The sequence below is a fragment of the Orbicella faveolata genome, unplaced genomic scaffold (genome assembly GCF_042242905.1).
Source record: "Orbicella faveolata isolate gen_17 unplaced genomic scaffold, um_ofav_v1 contig_2, whole genome shotgun sequence".
NCBI classification, from domain to species: Eukaryota; Metazoa; Cnidaria; class Anthozoa; order Scleractinia; family Merulinidae; genus Orbicella; species Orbicella faveolata.
Window position 1 is genome coordinate 2,500,921 of NW_028301547.1, and position 17,667 is coordinate 2,518,587.

Here is a 17,667-nt window from a genome sequence, read left to right on the forward strand (position 1 = left end):
TTTCCAACACACGTATTTTTTTATTGCGTACCATTCCTGATCTATAACACACGCTGACGTCACTGCTATATAGTTCCCCATCTAGACTATCACTAACCTCAGTTCTTCGAGAGAAGCCATAAATTATATATATCAATTTTTTTTTTAAATTACCCTTTGTAGACTTCCTCGCTCTCAATGAGAATGTATGTACTTTTCCTGACAACCATGATATTGTGTACAATCTATGTATCTTGCGTCCGTTGTTTCATCTCAAAGACGTTCGAGGATTTGTCTCAGTTGTCTTAGGCAGCGTCCACACTAAGCCGCTTTATTTCTACGGTTTGACCTACCGTCCACACTAATCCGTCACGAAAACGGAGCTTTTCGAAAACGCTATTCAAACCGGAGGAATTTAAAAACGTCAGCTTTTCGTTTCCGTGTGGACGGAAAACATTTTGAAAACGGAGCTTTTCGAAAACGATGGCGTCACGAAAATTATGTGAGTTTTCCTCAAACACAAATCTAAAATGACCATTGATTGTTACGTTTTCAAATTTCTCCGGCATAGTGTGGACGGAAAACATTTGATACGTTTTCAGACTGAAACCTCCGTTTTCAAATTGTATTCCTCAGCGTATTATAGACGGGGCCTTGGTTTACTATGGAGATGTAACGAGAGTTAGGTTTCTATCGAAACCAACTCTTCTTTAATCATAAGGAGTAAACTGTCCAGTCCCTTCCTAATTCATAATTGTTGCTTTCGAGACAGATGTCGGTTGAAAACTCCCATAAGAACTCCACACGCAAACAGTGACATCATGAATCGAAAAGCATCCAGTGTTCGGACGATTGAACGAAGGTATTTGATTGCTTTGTACAGTCGTCCTGATGGGCGTTCGGGCCAAGGATCATTCTATGAGAAAAATAAACAGATACTTCAGAAATAGGATGAGAATGAGTTGAGAATGAGTAGAGTAAAAAAAGAACGCGTAAAACGTAAAACAATCTGTCGCTCCTAAGTTGTTTTCAGAATTACCGTTTAAAGGTCATTATATGCCTATTGTATTCAATCAATCAATTAATCAAACGGTCGGTCAGTCAGCTGCTGAGTTACCGTCTGTTCGTTCGTCCGTCCGTCAATCAGTCAGTAAGATAGTCAGACAGTCAGACAGTCAGTCCGTCAGTCAGTCAGTCAGTCAGTCAGTCAGTCAGTCAGTCAGTCAGTCGGTCGGTCGGTCGGTCGGTCGGTCGGTCAGTCAGACAAGTCCTTCCGTTCCTCAGTCCGTCCATCCGTCCATCGACATAGCACTGAACTTTACGAACCTTGGCCCAACCATACTGATTGAGCCACCTGATCAGTGAAAGATCATTCACAGCCACGATTGGCAAGTACTCTCTAACACTTTCTCTAAACCACCAAGTCTTTACCAGTCTGCACGGAAAACACAAGAAACAGAAAACAACACAGAATTAGAACCTTTTACAACTAGATAGGTGCTAGGTGGGCAACGCCGCTTGGAAATGAAGTTCAGTAGCAGAAGGTGAACGTCATTACTTCCCTACCGTCCAAATTCTCCTTAAGGGCTGCACAACGCTTTATGTATGTTAGTTTTGAGAAATTGGTAGCACATCAACACAATGTCCTCAGTTCTATTTTCGTTTGCCATGTCGGCTTGACAAAACACACTGGCGAGCCGTCATTAATTATAATAATAATTATAATAATAATACCTCTTATTGTAATAAAGCCAGTTGTACATGATGATTTACGTCTCTGCACTATCGACTAACCTGTTGTTATGTACGACATCAGACAGCGAGGTAATATTTCTTGGTAACTCCGTGTAATGGTACTTGTAAAGCCACGCTCTAATGTAGATAGGGGCTCTATGAGGAAAAGGGTTTTTAGCCAAGAGATCCAGCACGTCTTGTTGTCCCTGGAGCAGCCTGAAGACAAGATGAACGAACCAGGGGTTGTATTCATAGCTTCCGAGCGCTGCAAACCATATCTGCCAGTCAAGCCGAGGCTGGTGAGGGGCTGAAAAGGGACAAAACAGGAGAATACTTTCCACAAGAATTACACTAGCAGTAACTGTTCTTACTTTGGTGCTTTCCGATGATTGGCTCATAACACTCGTGAAACACGCTCTCGTTAGCCAATCAGAACAAATGTGTAGTCTACACTGGACTACGGTGACTTTCCCGCCCTTGGCACCGGTTGCACGTATCCCGCCCTTGGAACCGGCTGCTCGTTTTCCCGCGCTTGTCGCCGGCTTCACGGTTTCCCCAACTTCGTTCCCAGGGCTTGACGTTTTCCCGAGCTTGGCGTGAAAACAAACAACGCCACAAAAAAAACAAAACTTACCAACTATTGGTGGAGGCTCTGAAACATTACCAGGTTTGTAATGAAAGTTGTATTCCTAAAAAACGAAAAAAAACAACAACAACAACAACAACGTAAGAGTCACGTAAATAAAATCTTAATACTAAAGTGGGTTAGAGTTGGTTTCCAAAGATTTTCAAATGTAGTTCAGTTTGTAAACCAATATACCGTTCTCAGTCAAAAGCTTAGAACTATTAAGTTCGCTTACTTCGTGCCGGTGAATAAGATGCAATTCTATTTTTACACTTGTCTGTTAACTGATGGAAAAAGTAAAGAAATAAACTGCGACTGCCATTTTTTCATTGGTTACACAGTTCAGATTCGTTTATTATGGCATTTTGGGACGGCATCTTCATATTAAACTGAAACGACTACAATGCCAATGTTCCTGTTTTATGAATGCCACAAACCTTCAGGTGCAACATGAAAGTTAGGTAGACAAATAAGAATTAAAACTCTACCATCCATGGTCCGTCACGATCGTTGCTGCCTTCTATGATGACTTCCGGTCGTCCACCAACACCAGTCATACTAGTAGACAAGATAAAGAAACGATACGTGAAGTTATTGCTCCAGGGGTTTCATTAGTGTTTTCAACAAGACATGAGTCCCCTTTAAGGGGGATCTGTGTATCCCACATCCCGTTAATTTTTAGCCTAACTACCCTGCATCCTGTTAATTCAAACGCAAAAAATAATGACTATTCATAACCCGTTTTATCTGATTTAAATAACCGATGTCCCATTAATTCTCTTCCCCTCACAGATATCGTGCATTCCCTTAATATTTTAACCTAAATATCCGGTATTTTATGGGGTTTTTGTTTCTTTTCCTGTAAACCTGACAAAGTAAAATGGTTGGTTGACGCTTTTTCCGCGCTTAACGGCTCGCTTCGCTAGCCTGATTTTTTTACCCGCTCTCGCCGGGAGCCTATTCGCAGGCTAGTTCACTTGCCGTGCGTTCAGCCGTTCCAACGGATACTGTAAGCCGCGTTTTCGCGTGAGAGGTCACATATTTGCCGATGCATTTTTATGGTTGAATCGGCAAAGTAAAATTGGCGACGTACTTACGACTACTTACTGATTGGTGAAAAAAATTCTCCGTGATGCGTGATTGGTACCCCACCTTTGCCACCCAGAGGTTTCATTAAGGGGCGGGCACCAGGCAAATTTACTGGCTTTGAGGATGATTTCGGCCGGCTGTGAAAACAAGGGACGGGCTGTTGTTGTTGTACGGGTTGTTGCTGTTGTATCCCGAAAACCCCTTGTTTTCACAGCCGGCCGAAAGCATCCTCAAAGCCAGCAAATTTGCCTGGTGCCCGTCCCTTAATGAAACCTGTGATTTTTCAAGAGGGTGGCAAAGGTGGGGTACCAATCACGCATCACGCTGAATTTTTCTATTAAATCACGCATCACGGATAGGGTTTGCCACAAGTTGCTCGAGATTTCCCAAAAAGTTGCCCGGCATATATAGGGGATTAATGAAATGCAGGCTGTGAGGGGATATTGGGGGATATTTAGGGGGGGGGGGGGGGTGGTTGAGGAAGAACACTTGATTATATATCCAGGAGGTATTGCTTTAAGAGAGATTAAGAGAGATCTGTACATTGCAATGGAGTTAAGTAGCCGCCCAACCATCCGGGTGGTGTCGCACTTATAGAGCGAAAGAACAAAAGGCTTGGCTGTGAGCCAGTGAGAAAGCACTGACGTCATAGTCAAACTGGACAAACGAGTTTCTGACACTGGCTGGATTTGATTATTCAAAATGGCGGACATACATTAATTTAAGGTTATAATATGCTAATTTGCCAAACATTCTTTACATGCACGCTTATGTTCTGTAACGCTTTGTAATTTATGCTATACATACAGTTATATATTAAAATAAGCGTTCACCTTGTGTATCCTGAGTTACAGTAGCCGGATTAAGCCTTTATTAAAGACGTTCGTTTAAGGTTATCTCTGTCATCTAATGTGACACGTTGCAACGAAAGGGTAGTTCAAATTCGTCGACGTCTACCGTCTACGAATGCCTATGAGTGAAAACAACTTTTGGTGCCTCGCCGCCTAAAGCATCACAATTTTCAATGTTATTCCACCAGATATCATTGCCTCCGCAACATTTAGATTTGGCAAGAGAAATACTGTAACAATTACTTGGTTTAGAGCGGGAAGGCCCCGATTATCTACTCGCCATGTTCAAGGACGTTATTGATGACGATGGCCTTTAAGTGTCCAAAGCCTTAAGCTGCACTGAAAAAGAATATGCAAACGAATGCCGTGTAGGGAAGATGAAAAGGTATTGCATCGGCGAAGTAACATAAACGAGGTTATTTCAGCAGAAGGGAAAAACTTCCTACAGAAACGCTCGACAACTTAATCGCTGAATTAAAAGGAACCTTGGCAAAGCACTACAATTTGTGATTTTTTACGGTTTTTACACGATACTCTCATCTGCGTTCGATTGGTCTTGGGATAAAACATGAGCAAAGCACAAAGCAGCCACAAAGAATGACAGAGCCCCCGTTAAACAAGTGTATCGACATTCCAGCATCCGAGATACAAATATAGGGATCTTTACAATGACGACGGCGACGCCGAGGACAACGCCTTATAAAACTGAATTTGTCCAGGATGCTTATGGCTTTAAAACCTCGCTCAGGCTAAATATGTAATGACAGCGTTCAATTCTAAATGGAAATACGACAAATTAGCAGTTCAACTCATCGTTCGCGTTCGCGGTCATTTTGCGTTGTTGTTTCGCAGACTGCTATGAAATGTACAAACGTTTACTGAACACACTTGTGCAGCCTTTGTTTTGCTCATTAAACCTTTTGTTTGGTAGTGCTCATTGACATCGTGGTTTGCTCCAGACTCCGTCCACACTACGCCGGAGGAATTTAAAAACGCCGACAGCTTTACTTCTACGGTTAGACCTACGGTCCAGAGTAATCCGTCACGAAAACGGAGCTTTTCGAAAACGCTTTTCAAACCAGAGGAATTTGAAAACGCCGGCTTTGGGTTTTCGTGTAGACGGAAAACATTTTAAAACGGACCTTTTCGAACAGGGTCAGGAGAACCACGTGATTTCCCTGTCCGAGATTTCCTGAAACAAAAATATAAAACGACCGGCGATTGCTGCGTTTTTAAATTCCCGGGCCTAAGCTTCCTAGGCTCCTAATGAAGTCAATTTAACAAATTGACGTCAGTTTTTCATGCGTCTGTCCGGTTTTTGATCATGAATTTCGTCCTAACATTGTCAAAGTGGCTGTGGATCTACGAGGCGATAGCCGAGTGGATCCGCAGACTACTTTGACTATGTTATGACGAAATTCATTGTCAATAACAGGACAGACGCATTAAAAACTGACGTCAATTTGTTTTTTACGATAACAAATTGTCAAATTGTCCGCTCTCGCTCGTTGACGCATCGCATAAATTATAAATTCATGTGTCTGTCCGCTTATTGACAATAAAAATTAGCCAATGAAAGCGCGAGAACCTCTGCAGTCATCGTAAAAAATCAGACGGCATTCTTCAATGAGTCCAAAGAGACAAAAATCGGAGGTCCCGCGCAAAGGAGAAATGCACCATGAATAAACACCGTAAACAAAATAAATATTTAGGAGTGGAACTCTTTAAGGACCTCGATCAAGTTTAATATTCGTTATATTATTCCCCTATAACACAATCGCCTCTTCACAGGCTAAGTTAGCAGAGATCTTGAATACGAATTGACAAGACGTCTACGTTACCTTTGCCATGCTCTAATATACAGGCAATATTTGTGTCAAAGCTTTACACCTGCAAATCCTTTTCTGTGCGGCAAAGTTTTTATGTCTGTAAAGGATATAACGTGGCTTTTGAATTCAGTTAGGTCTTTATCACACAAACGTTTTCCTTGTGTAGTCTCTCGTTGCTTACACAACTGTCTCCTCGAGCGGTATAAAATGACACCAATCTCTAACGTGTGTTATCGTTTCAGCCGTTTTGGACGAAATTCGTTCAGACCTTTTATACGATAGTCGGATTCGGATATGGTGTGTCATATCTCTTGGTCTGATGCAATGTCAAAAATGATCGGTCGACAAAATGGACAAAAATAACACTGAAGCTCATAGTCCCTGTGCAAAGTTTAACTATTTTCAATTGACTTATTCCTATAATTTGTATCACAATTGTTTGGACCTATAGTACCATGAGATCCACGAAGATCTCAGACATCAGAGGTCAAGAAAAGGACGAAAAGGACCAGAAAATGGTGTCACGTCTGCCACGATTTGATTATCGTTTTAAAGACTCTATTTACTATTTACTTTGAATGTATGCTATCCTTCTAGTTCAAAGAACGTTCACTTATCACGGAAACCTTATTGGTAAATCACGCATCACGTGCTAGTAAAATAGCAAATCACGCATCACGTTATGATGTCTTGTCCCGCGTCACGCGGCTAATTTGGTCTCAATCACGCATCACGCTGCTAATTTGGGGGCGATCACGCGTCACGCAAAAACCCTCTGCCACCCTCTTTCAAGAGCAAAAGTTAGAAAAGACACCAAACAACAGTATGATTCATTACAGGGCCAAGCCACCGTTAAGTAATGTCTAAAAAACGAGCAGCATTATTTTATCGGATTTAGAACACGAGGCGTATGAACAGCTTCAAAAACGTTTGTGGTAGATCTACTCATTTGTAGAATAATCCCTGAGACTATTATTATTTTTCTGGAGAAAGTCGGCTGGAAAATTTAGCCGTGTCTTTATCAAATTAAAGACACTCATTAAGCATTCATTTCTTTTGTATTTCCTCAATGAATTATGAATGAGTTTTTGAACAATGCTTAATATCTTTTCAAGAAAGCAAGTCACCTTCTGAATAATCCATACGCATTGACGAGTTCAAACGCATCTGTCTTCTGACGCCATCTTTCTATGACAGGCCATAAACTGGACTTTGCATTGTGGCTGATATCTGTGTAAGGAACCTGAAACAATGCTTCATTATTATTTATTTTTAACGGAAATCACTTCTTTTCGCAAATCTTCCACACAAAGGGAAAAGGTATTCAGTTATAACATCATGTCTTGGTTACACTCTGGAACACTGGCCGATTGATTTAGCTAGTTAACTTAGGTAACACCACCCTCTATGATAATTTGGTAAAGAAAATCTTACATAAACTACTCAACCAATCCGATTCAAATCCAGAATTAACAGTAACCAACCTTTTCCCGCGTTTTCTGGGTGTGGTTTACTTGTATCTGCCTCGTGTTCTCATTTGTTTATCATTATGTTGGTTGTAGCGTTTGACCATTGTGACTGCTTTGAATAGACCTTTCTCGCATTCCAAACAATGGCACCGAGTCGAGGTCAAGGTGGACAAAAATAGAGCAAATGTATGAGAATGTCCACCCCAGTCTCGCTCTGGTACTATTGTTCGTACGCACTGAAGTGGAATGCGGGAAAGGTCTATTGGTTTTCTAACACTTGATGAAAAACCGGCAGCGCTCTTTTTCGCCTTCCACATCAAACAGAACAGCTCAAAAGAAGTAACCTTTGGCAAAATTCGATCCACAGTGCAAGAAATAAAGCCAACAAACAAAAGCAATGATGAATTACTTTCGATACTCATTTAGCAGTAATAAGGGAGAAGTACAGTCAAACCTGCATCAAGCGGACCCCATATTAAGCGAACACCCTCTATTAGGTGGACAGCAGTGCAAGTCCCATTTTTCTTTTCCCACATTCACGGTAAAAATACCTGTATTCAACGGACACCTTAAACTTGACTTTTATGGTCATGTCTATTGTTAGAAACCTGTATCAAACGGACACTGTAAAAAGAATGCATGATATTTTTGTCCACGTTTTAGTATATAGATAGAGCGTTCATTTAAGTTTGCCAACAAACTGAGCTGTCACAGAAATGCAATATTTTGCTATTCGGCTTTGTTTTTACAGAACTTTTTTTCTTGTTTGATTTTGTGAACCTTCACATGACTCGATCAATATAGATACTGTTACTGTATGCTTAAATCGCTTTACCTCATATACTTGTCATTGTTTATGGAAATACGGTATTTCAGAGTTCTCGACCGTTCACGAGAATGCTATTTGACCCTTTCAAGGTCTATTAATACAGTCGAACTACGATTATCCGTACCTTGATTATCCGGATTTCTCGATTACCCGGACTTTTTCTCTAGTCCCAATTTTGTCATGAATATTTATTAGTCATGATCAAGATCCGTGGCAATATTCTTTATAAAACTACAACATTGAAAAGTGCAGTCAAAAGCGAGTTTGCTTTGCTTTTAAAGAGCAAAAGCAGCACACGCACATGTCGTAACTAATCAAGAACACTCAAATGAGTTCTGATTGGCTCAAAGTTGAGTGGTTCAAAATGTACAGTAGACCATATTGTTTTCCAAGCAATTTGTAAAAGTGTTGTTTCACGATTAACTGTTGCTTTATTTAAACAGCTTTGTTCTTCATTAATATTCATATTTTCGATTATCAGGACCCTTGATTATCCGAACTATTTCGTCTAGTCCCAACGAGTCCGGATAATCGAGGTTCAACTATACTGACAAATATTAATATGACCCTTTTAAGACGCATTCTGAGGACACCTGTTTTTAACGGTCGCCCTGTATTAAGCGGACATTAGCATGGGCCCCGAGGGTGTCCGCTTCATACAGGTTTGACTGTAGTTAATGAAAACAGTATATGGATTGGAAAGGTTGAGATAATTTATGTAGTACTGTTAGATCTTTTAGATTCTAATCCTTACCAAGCTTATAGCAAACATTCCAAGAGCTGCAAAACTAAAGATTGCCCACTGCAGTAATGACCACAATTTATTGAACACGCCTTTCTCCATTATGCATCTGTGAAAAAATGGCACATATGATTAAGAGTGAATGAACCCCTCAAAACACAGTCCAACTGAAATACATTTAGACAAAACCTAGATACTGGATGGCATATGTTTAAAATATTTAAATTTGAATATCTTTGACAAAATGATACAAAATAAAAAGAGGTTAAGATGACAGCTCACCCAATCATTGAAGCAATAATTTCTACACTCAAAGATAAAATGCCAAGCCATATGGTGAGTGGGACAGCTTGATCTACAGCTCTGAAGAATGCACCCTGTGAAAAAGCTGACAAACAAACAAACTGAGCACAATTTATACCTCAGTTTTGAAGAATCAGGGAGTCTACATGTAACTAAAACCATGTAAAAATAATTTGACCAATTAACAGTGTACACTGTAAAAGTTGCTGTATTTTTGTGACCAGCTGAAGTGAATTAGTGTAAAAAAGGAAAAAGTGAGATTAGAAATAGCCAATTGCATGTACAGCAGCTCTGTCATTTAGTAGGAAGCATAATAACAGAAGTGGCAGACGGCAAGTAACGTACTGTAGGGTAAAATTAAAGTCTACATACGAGCCAAGTGGCCCAGCAAGACAGAGCTTATCCAGGTTTCTGTAGCATGAAGCAACTAGGTTAATTTCTACTCCCTGGCTTCAGAGACAAGCACACCAACCATGAGGCCACTGTGCCTCTACAACTGTAGGGTAGGGCCGTAAAATTGGCTGCTGCCCCTGAGGTGGGGGCACTCTCATATAAAAACGATGGGCTGGTTGTCGAAATTTTGAAAAGAACCCCTAAGAAGTACCAAGATTCTGTTTTGTGGGCGTGGCTTTTTTTCCCCCCCTAAGAGGTATCAATTCTTACATAACACATTTATCTCCCGTCATATTTTTTCGGCTCAATACCTTAAAAGGTAACGCAAAAGCTCCAGCTGTGGACCTCGTGAGGCTTAACACTCTATGAGGTACCAAACCTGTTTTTTCAACTGCTAAAAGGTACGACAAGCTGCTGGCACATTTTGACAGAGCTACTGGGTGCAAATTATAAACACAAACAAATGTTGTACTTACTTATCTTTGACTTTAAAACATGTTTGGGAGAAAGCTCTAATGCAAATAATTTGACTGTCCAGTAGATTACAGTTCCTAGTGTTCCAAATGTGACAATTCTCCTGATCACCTTTGTCACTTTACTTCTTTGGGCTGATTCAACATAGGAGCTTCCAACTTTAGGAGAAAGAGAGACAATGTAGGCAGAAAGAGATTTATTCACAATGAACAATGTTACATTGATACCTGACTATCATAAAACACTCATTCACCACATGTTGGATTTCACTCTACTTGCTCAATAAGTAGCCAAGACAAGTGCCTATAATTTCCTGTTCTCCCAACAGATTGATTTTCTCCTAACATAGTTATATAATTGCTTTAACATACAGATGAACGGTTTTGAAACCAGCCAAAGATGTGTTTAAGATTAGAGGCATCTGACAGCCAAAAAATATAACTCCAACTGAAAATAATAAACTAATAGCCTGGTGACTTTGAAAGGCCTTAATAAAGTGAATGCAAGTTTTCTCACCAAGCCATGATGGCAGAATTGTGACCAAATGCTCATCATCAAGAATTGCCAACAAAAGGGCAATTGCCAGAAGGTTAAAGAAGTTGTAGTTCCCAGTAAGAATGATCAAGACTTGAAAGAAGATCTGATGAAAGCAAAAAAGAAAACAACATGACAATTCATAATGTAATTTGCAGTTGAATTCATTTTTATAGACACCTATAGGTATTATTAATTTAACCATCTATTTATAGTGGATTAACACAAATTTTGATTTCAGTTTTGTATTTTTTTGGTGATGTTTTCTGTTTATATTTTTTTCCTTCAGTTTTGAGCTTGAGTAATCTAAAACTGCACAAAACACTAGAAGTGACAAACATATTTTCATGCAAGAAAAATTGATACTTTAGTTAACATGTAATCCTGGGTTAGTGTTAAGTGGCTTTCAAACATCCCAGTTCAGGTGTTTATATGGCCAGAGTTTGGTGGCTCTGACATTTCTAGCTAGTAATAGTAACACAACAAATGACTCCTGACCAACTGTCATATATAAAGAATAGAGCTCTAATTATAAGGGGAATTATACCAACATCACATAATACCTTTGGGTTCACAATAACATGCACTGGAGAAATTATCCTCTAAGTGTCTAAAGTTTGACTGTTCCTTGGCACTTTAGGGAACAGAGCCGTTATGCTCTGATTAAGCTTTTCCAAATCAAACAGGGCAGCCTAACATGACAGTTGACTGTACTATGCTATGAGAAGACTACCAGTTAACTTGGTTAGAGCCTAAATTGTACACTCAGTCTGACAACATGTACATACTTATTTATATTACAGGACCAAGTGATATTAACCACCATGCACATATTTAAAGTCACCCACTATCAATAATAATTTTACTGATATTTTTTTGCTTGATAATGCTAACATGGTATTAAAATACCTGTGAATAAAATGAAAAGATCCTCAAGGATCGCACAGGAACAAAAAACAACCAAGACAATGCCATTAAAATTACATATCTGAAATTAAAAAAAATAATAACAAAAAAACACACAAAAAATAAAGCTCATTGCAGAAGCTTTAATTATCTTTTGAACAAAAGGACACAATTAATTCTGTATTGTCAGCAGAAAAAAAAAAAATTGGGGGACTACACATTGTATGTTGATACTTTCCCCACAGAAGGGATTGGAATTTCCTGGGGTTGGTTGGGAGCGGGAGGGGGGAGGGAAATCTGTAGGACCAAACAATTTAAAGAAATGTATGAAGCTTACTAAGTCTTGGAATTTCCAGAGGGCTGGGAGGGGAGCCCTTAGAAAAAAAAATCCCTTCCCTGGGGGAGGTATGAATATTTTCTGCAACGACACATTAAAAAGACTAGATCAAACCAGAACAAAATCAAAAGAGTTTAAGGTTTCTTCAACTGTCATTAACAGTATCATCATCAGCAAGTGGGCAGCGAGCCGACAGCAGAGTAAGAAAGTACGTAAGAGTTGGTATTATCTGTCTATCAAATGGACAAAAACTCAAGTTGACTGTGATAACAATATGAGAGATCACATTTGAGTTTGTGGACTATGTTATCCTCTATACTTTGATCTACCTTGATTGCTGAAGATAACCTTTACTTAATAGACTAGTACTACAAATAGTGCAGCCATGTTACCAGAACTGATAAGCCCTAACTGATGCCTACTCACGTGAGTACTACGCTGAGTCTTTGAAACCATTTTGGAAGCTGATGAGCATACCAAGCCAGTGGTGTGGGAATACACTGCAAGCAAAGGGAAATGCTTAAAGTTTTTAAGACCATTTTTTCTGTCTTGCAATACTTTCAGGAAATAAAGAAATCAAACAATAATGTACACTCTTTTCAAAATTATTCAACAAGGCTGAAGGTGTTAGCAAACGTCTTTGTCACAGTGAACATCAGAATAAACAAGGAACTTTCTAGTGTTAGTTTAAAGCAAAAATAATCTTGGTTAAAGGGAAAAAGTCACTGAACCGAGTACAAAACTGAATCACAATATACCTGTGACTCGTAATGCCAGTCCAGAGCAGTCAATCCCCACCATGTGTGACATCTACTGGAAAGTTTAACAACTCCAGAACAGAACATCAACCTGAATGCCAACCATTTCACTAACCACAGAGTGATATTATCATGGTGTCGCTGAAATCTGAAACAGTAAACTCAGCATCAACATCACTGCAATCAGGTTAATTTCAACACTGAAAAAGACCCAGCTCAACCAGCATTAAGTGCTGAAACCATATTTTTTATGCTTTTTTGTTCATTGACTACCCCATATACTATGGCTAAAAGAACTTGTAGCTTTCTGTCAATGTCTCTAACTATTTTATAAGCTTAACATTTTTTTTTGAATTTATTACCAGACTCAAAGTAATCAAGACTTACTTGCTATTATGTGACTTGAATAGATTCAGATTCAGAGGAGATACAAGGATTGTCAAAAATCCTGTCTCCATGAGAAGAATATCCCTGAAAAAAAATTAAGTTTAAGATTTTTCAAGTAAAACAAATACTAATGTTTCTTTACTTTCTAAATGAGATCCAAATCTACCAAATCTACCAAATCTCTTCTAACAACACCACGGAAAAACTGTCAAGAGACAGTTCACAATCATTTGCGATGTACCACCAACTGCGCATAACTAACAATAAAAAAAGGCAAGATGACCAGTAAGGAGAATTAGTAGTTTTCAGAAGCATAACATACCATTGAAAATACACAAATGTCTGTCCAACCTGAAAATAAAGGAAGACTTTTATTATCTAATGTGATACCTTTATTTGATGCCCACGCTCTTGCATGAATTAAATTATGAATTTATGCCACAGACATTCAGCTTTGCCACTCACGTGTCCAGTCGACTCTTCTCAGGGAGGAACATAGAACGGACACAAGAGAGCAGCAGACATCCAGCCCAGCAAATCACATGAGCTGCAACTATTAGCCTACTAGGTTATTTAGTTAATATTGAAACTTTCTTTAGAGAGATAAATTTCTTTTACCTGATACAAGGAAAAGTAGAGAAACCAAAGAAGAGAAAAGGTGATTGAACCTCTAAAGGCCTTCAGTGACATGGCCAGTAACGAGAGGAGCATTCCAACCAAGCACAGCAACTCCATTCCTGTTTCTGTGTCCAGTCCAAGCCTTGGTGTAAACCATAGTAGTGTAGGCTTGCTCCAGAAGTTTTCCTCCATTGATGAGCTCACTAAAGAAATGTTTCAAATGTTTAGTCTAAATGAAACATATTTAAGTTATTGTCTGAAGACCTTCTACCCATGTGAGGAAAATTATGTCCTCTTTTTGGATAAGGAAGGGGTAGGGGGAGGAGGGTTGTACATATCAAAAATTGGGACATTCCATTTCTTATGTGCACCTTCCCCACCCCACACCCCTTATGGAGGGTAACCTCTGGACCAAGCCCATCAGAAAATTTCTCAAAGGAGCTGAAATTTTGAATCTCTTGAATGCAAACTTCAGAGGTGCTGACCACAAAAAACTAGGCTGCTGGAATCTGCCCTCCACAGGGAGGGGACGGGGGGTGCAGACACAAAAAAATGGAATGTCCCATTATTGAATGTCCCAATTTCCAAGACCAAACATTAAAATAAATATTTTAAATATGTCTTAAGGAAAGTATATGTTTCTGGCTAGCTAGACTGAGACTTTAAAAGCCATTAAAAGAGAAGCAATCATTCGTCGTAGTTAACACGTCCCACGTGTCAATTACAATGATCCACTTTGAAAAACAAAACAACAGTCTATTCATCCCAAAAGAAAGCGTGCATTCTAAGCTTGCTTGAACAGCTGGCCTCCAGCTACTTAAGCATAGCACTTCACTTTTTTTCAGACGGCTGTAAAAAATGAGATATAACAACAGCAGGAACTATCACGCGTCGTCATTTCTTACCTTCTCTCAGGGCAAGTTTGGCGGGAAGAACTCCGTTTCGACCATAGAGACCTGCATTGTTGTCGCGCATAAAAAATTAATTTAATTTCTCATCTTTAAAAAGAGTAACGAAAACTTAGAGACCAAAGTAAAAAGCACTAACCTGGTATCTGAACGTACAGAGAAGAAAAAGCGAACAGATATATCGCAGACATAAACCACAAAAATGCATCTCTTACGAGCACTTGCTTGCCGTAGCCCGCCATTTTGGATTTCCCCTGAGTCACTGGGGGCATATTCACAAGTCACTTCATGTAAGCATGAACAAGAAACAGCTGAATGTCACTTTCATTGTTCTTTGACTTCTCTAAACAATAATCTTTGGCGCCCAATTTGAGATGACTACTTTGATATTTAGTCGTGTTCTGTTGCATAGAAGACAAGTGAAATAATCTTTGAGTAGAAAGACAGATAGAAAACCCAAATCGGATCCATGATATCTTGGCTTCGAGCGAGATCGAGAAATGTATGGCGGCTGCAGGTACGAAGCAGACCCAAGAGGTTGTTCGACAAAGTTTTCTGTGGTGTATGGCAGCCATTTATTTATTTGCTTTTACGTCACTGTACGTGCAAATACCAGGTCAGTAGATTTGTTGATAAGAGTATTTGTTGTACATCAGTCCGTAGATATCTGAGATATTGACCTTATAAGGTGACAGTGTAAACTCAAAATGCAGTGGCGCTGGTGTGCGCTAGGGAGGGGGTGTTCGGGTCTAGGCGAGGGTTTATGTTGCTCCCCCACTAGCACTTCCTAGACATCCACGATCCAACCGCTCTGGAATGTTCCATAGTTATATGTATGTAGCTCCAACTCAGTGGGTTTTTTTCGTTGTTGTCAGTTGTTGTTGTTGTTTTTTTGCATGGACTAACAACTTACCAGAGGGTACAGATCAATCTCCGAGTGTCAAGTACACAGAGAGAAAAATCTGTTTACTCGCCTTCTGATACTTCCCCCCCCCCCCCCCCCACGTTAAAATTATAATACCATTTCTGCTAATTCCTCCAGCTCTCACCTTTGGCACCATCTAGCCTGTCCCAGGCTCAGTGAATGATGACGAGTGAAAAAGTGGGCAAGTGGAAGAAATACAAGGAGGGCCTGGGAGAGAAAGTTTATCTCTTCTGGAGCCCCTTGTTTTTTGTCCGTTTACCTACTTTGTCAATCTGATTCCCAGTCATTGAAAACCTAGAAAAGATTTGAGGGCTGTCAGGTCTTGATGGATCATCATGTGAAAGGAAAAAGTATAGTCTTGTCCTTCCAAATGTGGTTTATTAACTACTTATTAACTGAGAGTGAGGTCTTTACAGGAAAATCTCAAACCAAGACCATGCCATATTGACCGAGTGATAGCGAGGTCAATGCTGCAAGACTGAGGTTTGGGATTTTCCCATAAAGACCAAACGTTTGAGGTTAATAAGTTGTTTATTATATGGCTTTTTGCTCTGCCTTTGCAGGCCTGTAATAATTGGCCCATTGTCATTATGGGAGAATAGTGCCCTACAGTTAGCCAGTTAGAGCACACATTAGATCAGCTACAAACACAAGCCATATAATAATGCTATTATATTACACAGGTCTTTATGGAAAAAATGGAATTCTCCCTGCAAGTTACATATTGCACGACTGTAAGTTCACAGGTTACAAATAGTACTTTTATGATGTTTTCACATGCATTTGTTAACCATAATGAAATATTGTTGAAAATAATAGTAATAAACCCACAAAGATGCTTACTTTATTAAGAAAAACATGACAGAGTTACCAAGTTACATTTCCATAAGTGTCCTTGCTTTATATTTCAGTATCATCATGTACAGATAAGAGTGCCTCATGTTCTTTGTGGGCTTCTTCAGGAGAGTGCGACAGGAATATAAGATGGATGACAGAGAACTGTATGAAGTCCTGTAACAGTTGCCATGGTAACTTGCTCATTGTAGCTGTATGTATCACCTACCAGTAATTAGTTTGTCAGTGCAGTAACTAGACACTAACCAACTCGAAATGTTTCTGCACATTCCGCTGACTGTCATCTCAATAAAATTGTTATTATAAGAAGATCACTTATGGCAAAAGTCAACCGATGGCCACCTCTCCAAAGTGACACCAAGTCTCTATGGATCATGTGTACTAAAGGCATCTTTGTTCGAGTGTTGATAGATACCCTGGATTGACACTCTATCAACATCGACATTCAATAGTTGACCGTCAACCAAGATGCTGATTAACTGTTGACCGAATATCGATGTAGATGTTGATTGAGTGTTGATCAAGATGTCAACGGAGTGCCGATCAAAGGTTGATCAAGGGTATTGATCGGCGCTGGACTGTGGTTGCCTTTAGTGCGCATGATCTTTCTCCACAATGAAAAGGGTTTTTTTGTCTAGTAACCCAATGCCTATCAACACTTCAGCAAGTTCTTGGCTGGCTCCTTTACCTAGTAAATGGACACTTAAGTATTGATTTGCCAAAATGTAAATGACGGCAGTTTGAAACTTGAGTTGTTATTGGTTGTTTTTCCTTAGTTTTAGACACATCATTCAGCTCGCTGTTTAGAAACACACCCACGCTTTTATGGATGACCCCATACCTAGGCTTGGACACGCCCACTGGAATGGAGTTCTTATGTGTCATTGGCATTGCACTGTCAATTATTCTGCTTGTGTCCCAGAGATGCAGGGACTGTTTGGGATACCTGACGCTATGGTTTCTTTACTACTCCATGCTACCTGTAAGTTTTGTTTTGTTAAGTCTTGATTTTGACTGCTGTAATGGAATGCACAGTTTATGATGTAACTAAAAAGATTTCATTTATGACCTTTTTGATAGGTTGGCCAGATATTCCTACGATATCAATGGTAAATAAAACTT

At 39.6% G+C, this 17,667-nt stretch overlaps 2 protein-coding genes across 5 annotated transcripts in view; one reads left to right on the forward strand and one right to left on the reverse strand.

Annotated features, from left to right (window-relative positions):
• On the reverse strand, nucleotides 1-15,072 carry LOC110058344 (lipase maturation factor 2-like). The gene is made up of 18 exons (XM_020764989.2): nucleotides 14,905-15,072; nucleotides 14,763-14,813; nucleotides 13,858-14,060; nucleotides 13,562-13,590; nucleotides 13,240-13,323; nucleotides 12,853-13,000; nucleotides 12,521-12,594; nucleotides 11,761-11,839; nucleotides 10,834-10,957; nucleotides 10,320-10,475; nucleotides 9,430-9,535; nucleotides 9,160-9,256; nucleotides 7,235-7,350; nucleotides 2,827-2,896; nucleotides 2,348-2,402; nucleotides 1,774-2,020; nucleotides 1,306-1,414; nucleotides 1-895 (listed from the first exon to the last, which is right to left on the reverse strand). The coding sequence occupies exons 1-18, from the start codon at nucleotides 15,035-15,037 to the stop codon at nucleotides 728-730; spliced, it is 2,049 nt and encodes a 682-aa protein (XP_020620648.2). The 5' UTR covers nucleotides 15,038-15,072; the 3' UTR covers nucleotides 1-727.
• The window catches only part of LOC110058342 (lipase maturation factor 2-like), a 16,750-nt gene continuing 14,107 nt past the window's right edge, over nucleotides 15,025-17,667 (forward strand). For 2 of the 4 annotated variants that reach the window (XM_089289022.1, XM_089289023.1), the window contains exons 1-5: nucleotides 15,025-15,381; nucleotides 16,374-16,424; nucleotides 16,602-16,718; nucleotides 17,322-17,527; nucleotides 17,626-17,654. In XM_089289022.1, the coding sequence (XP_089145148.1) occupies nucleotides 15,270-15,381; nucleotides 16,374-16,424; nucleotides 16,602-16,718; nucleotides 17,322-17,527; nucleotides 17,626-17,654 (515 nt within the window). In that variant the 5' untranslated portion in view covers nucleotides 15,025-15,269. The remainder of the gene's footprint in view (nucleotides 15,382-16,373; nucleotides 16,425-16,601; nucleotides 16,719-17,321; nucleotides 17,528-17,625; nucleotides 17,655-17,667) is intronic. The other 2 variants (XM_089289021.1, XM_089289024.1) reach the window with 2 other exon arrangements.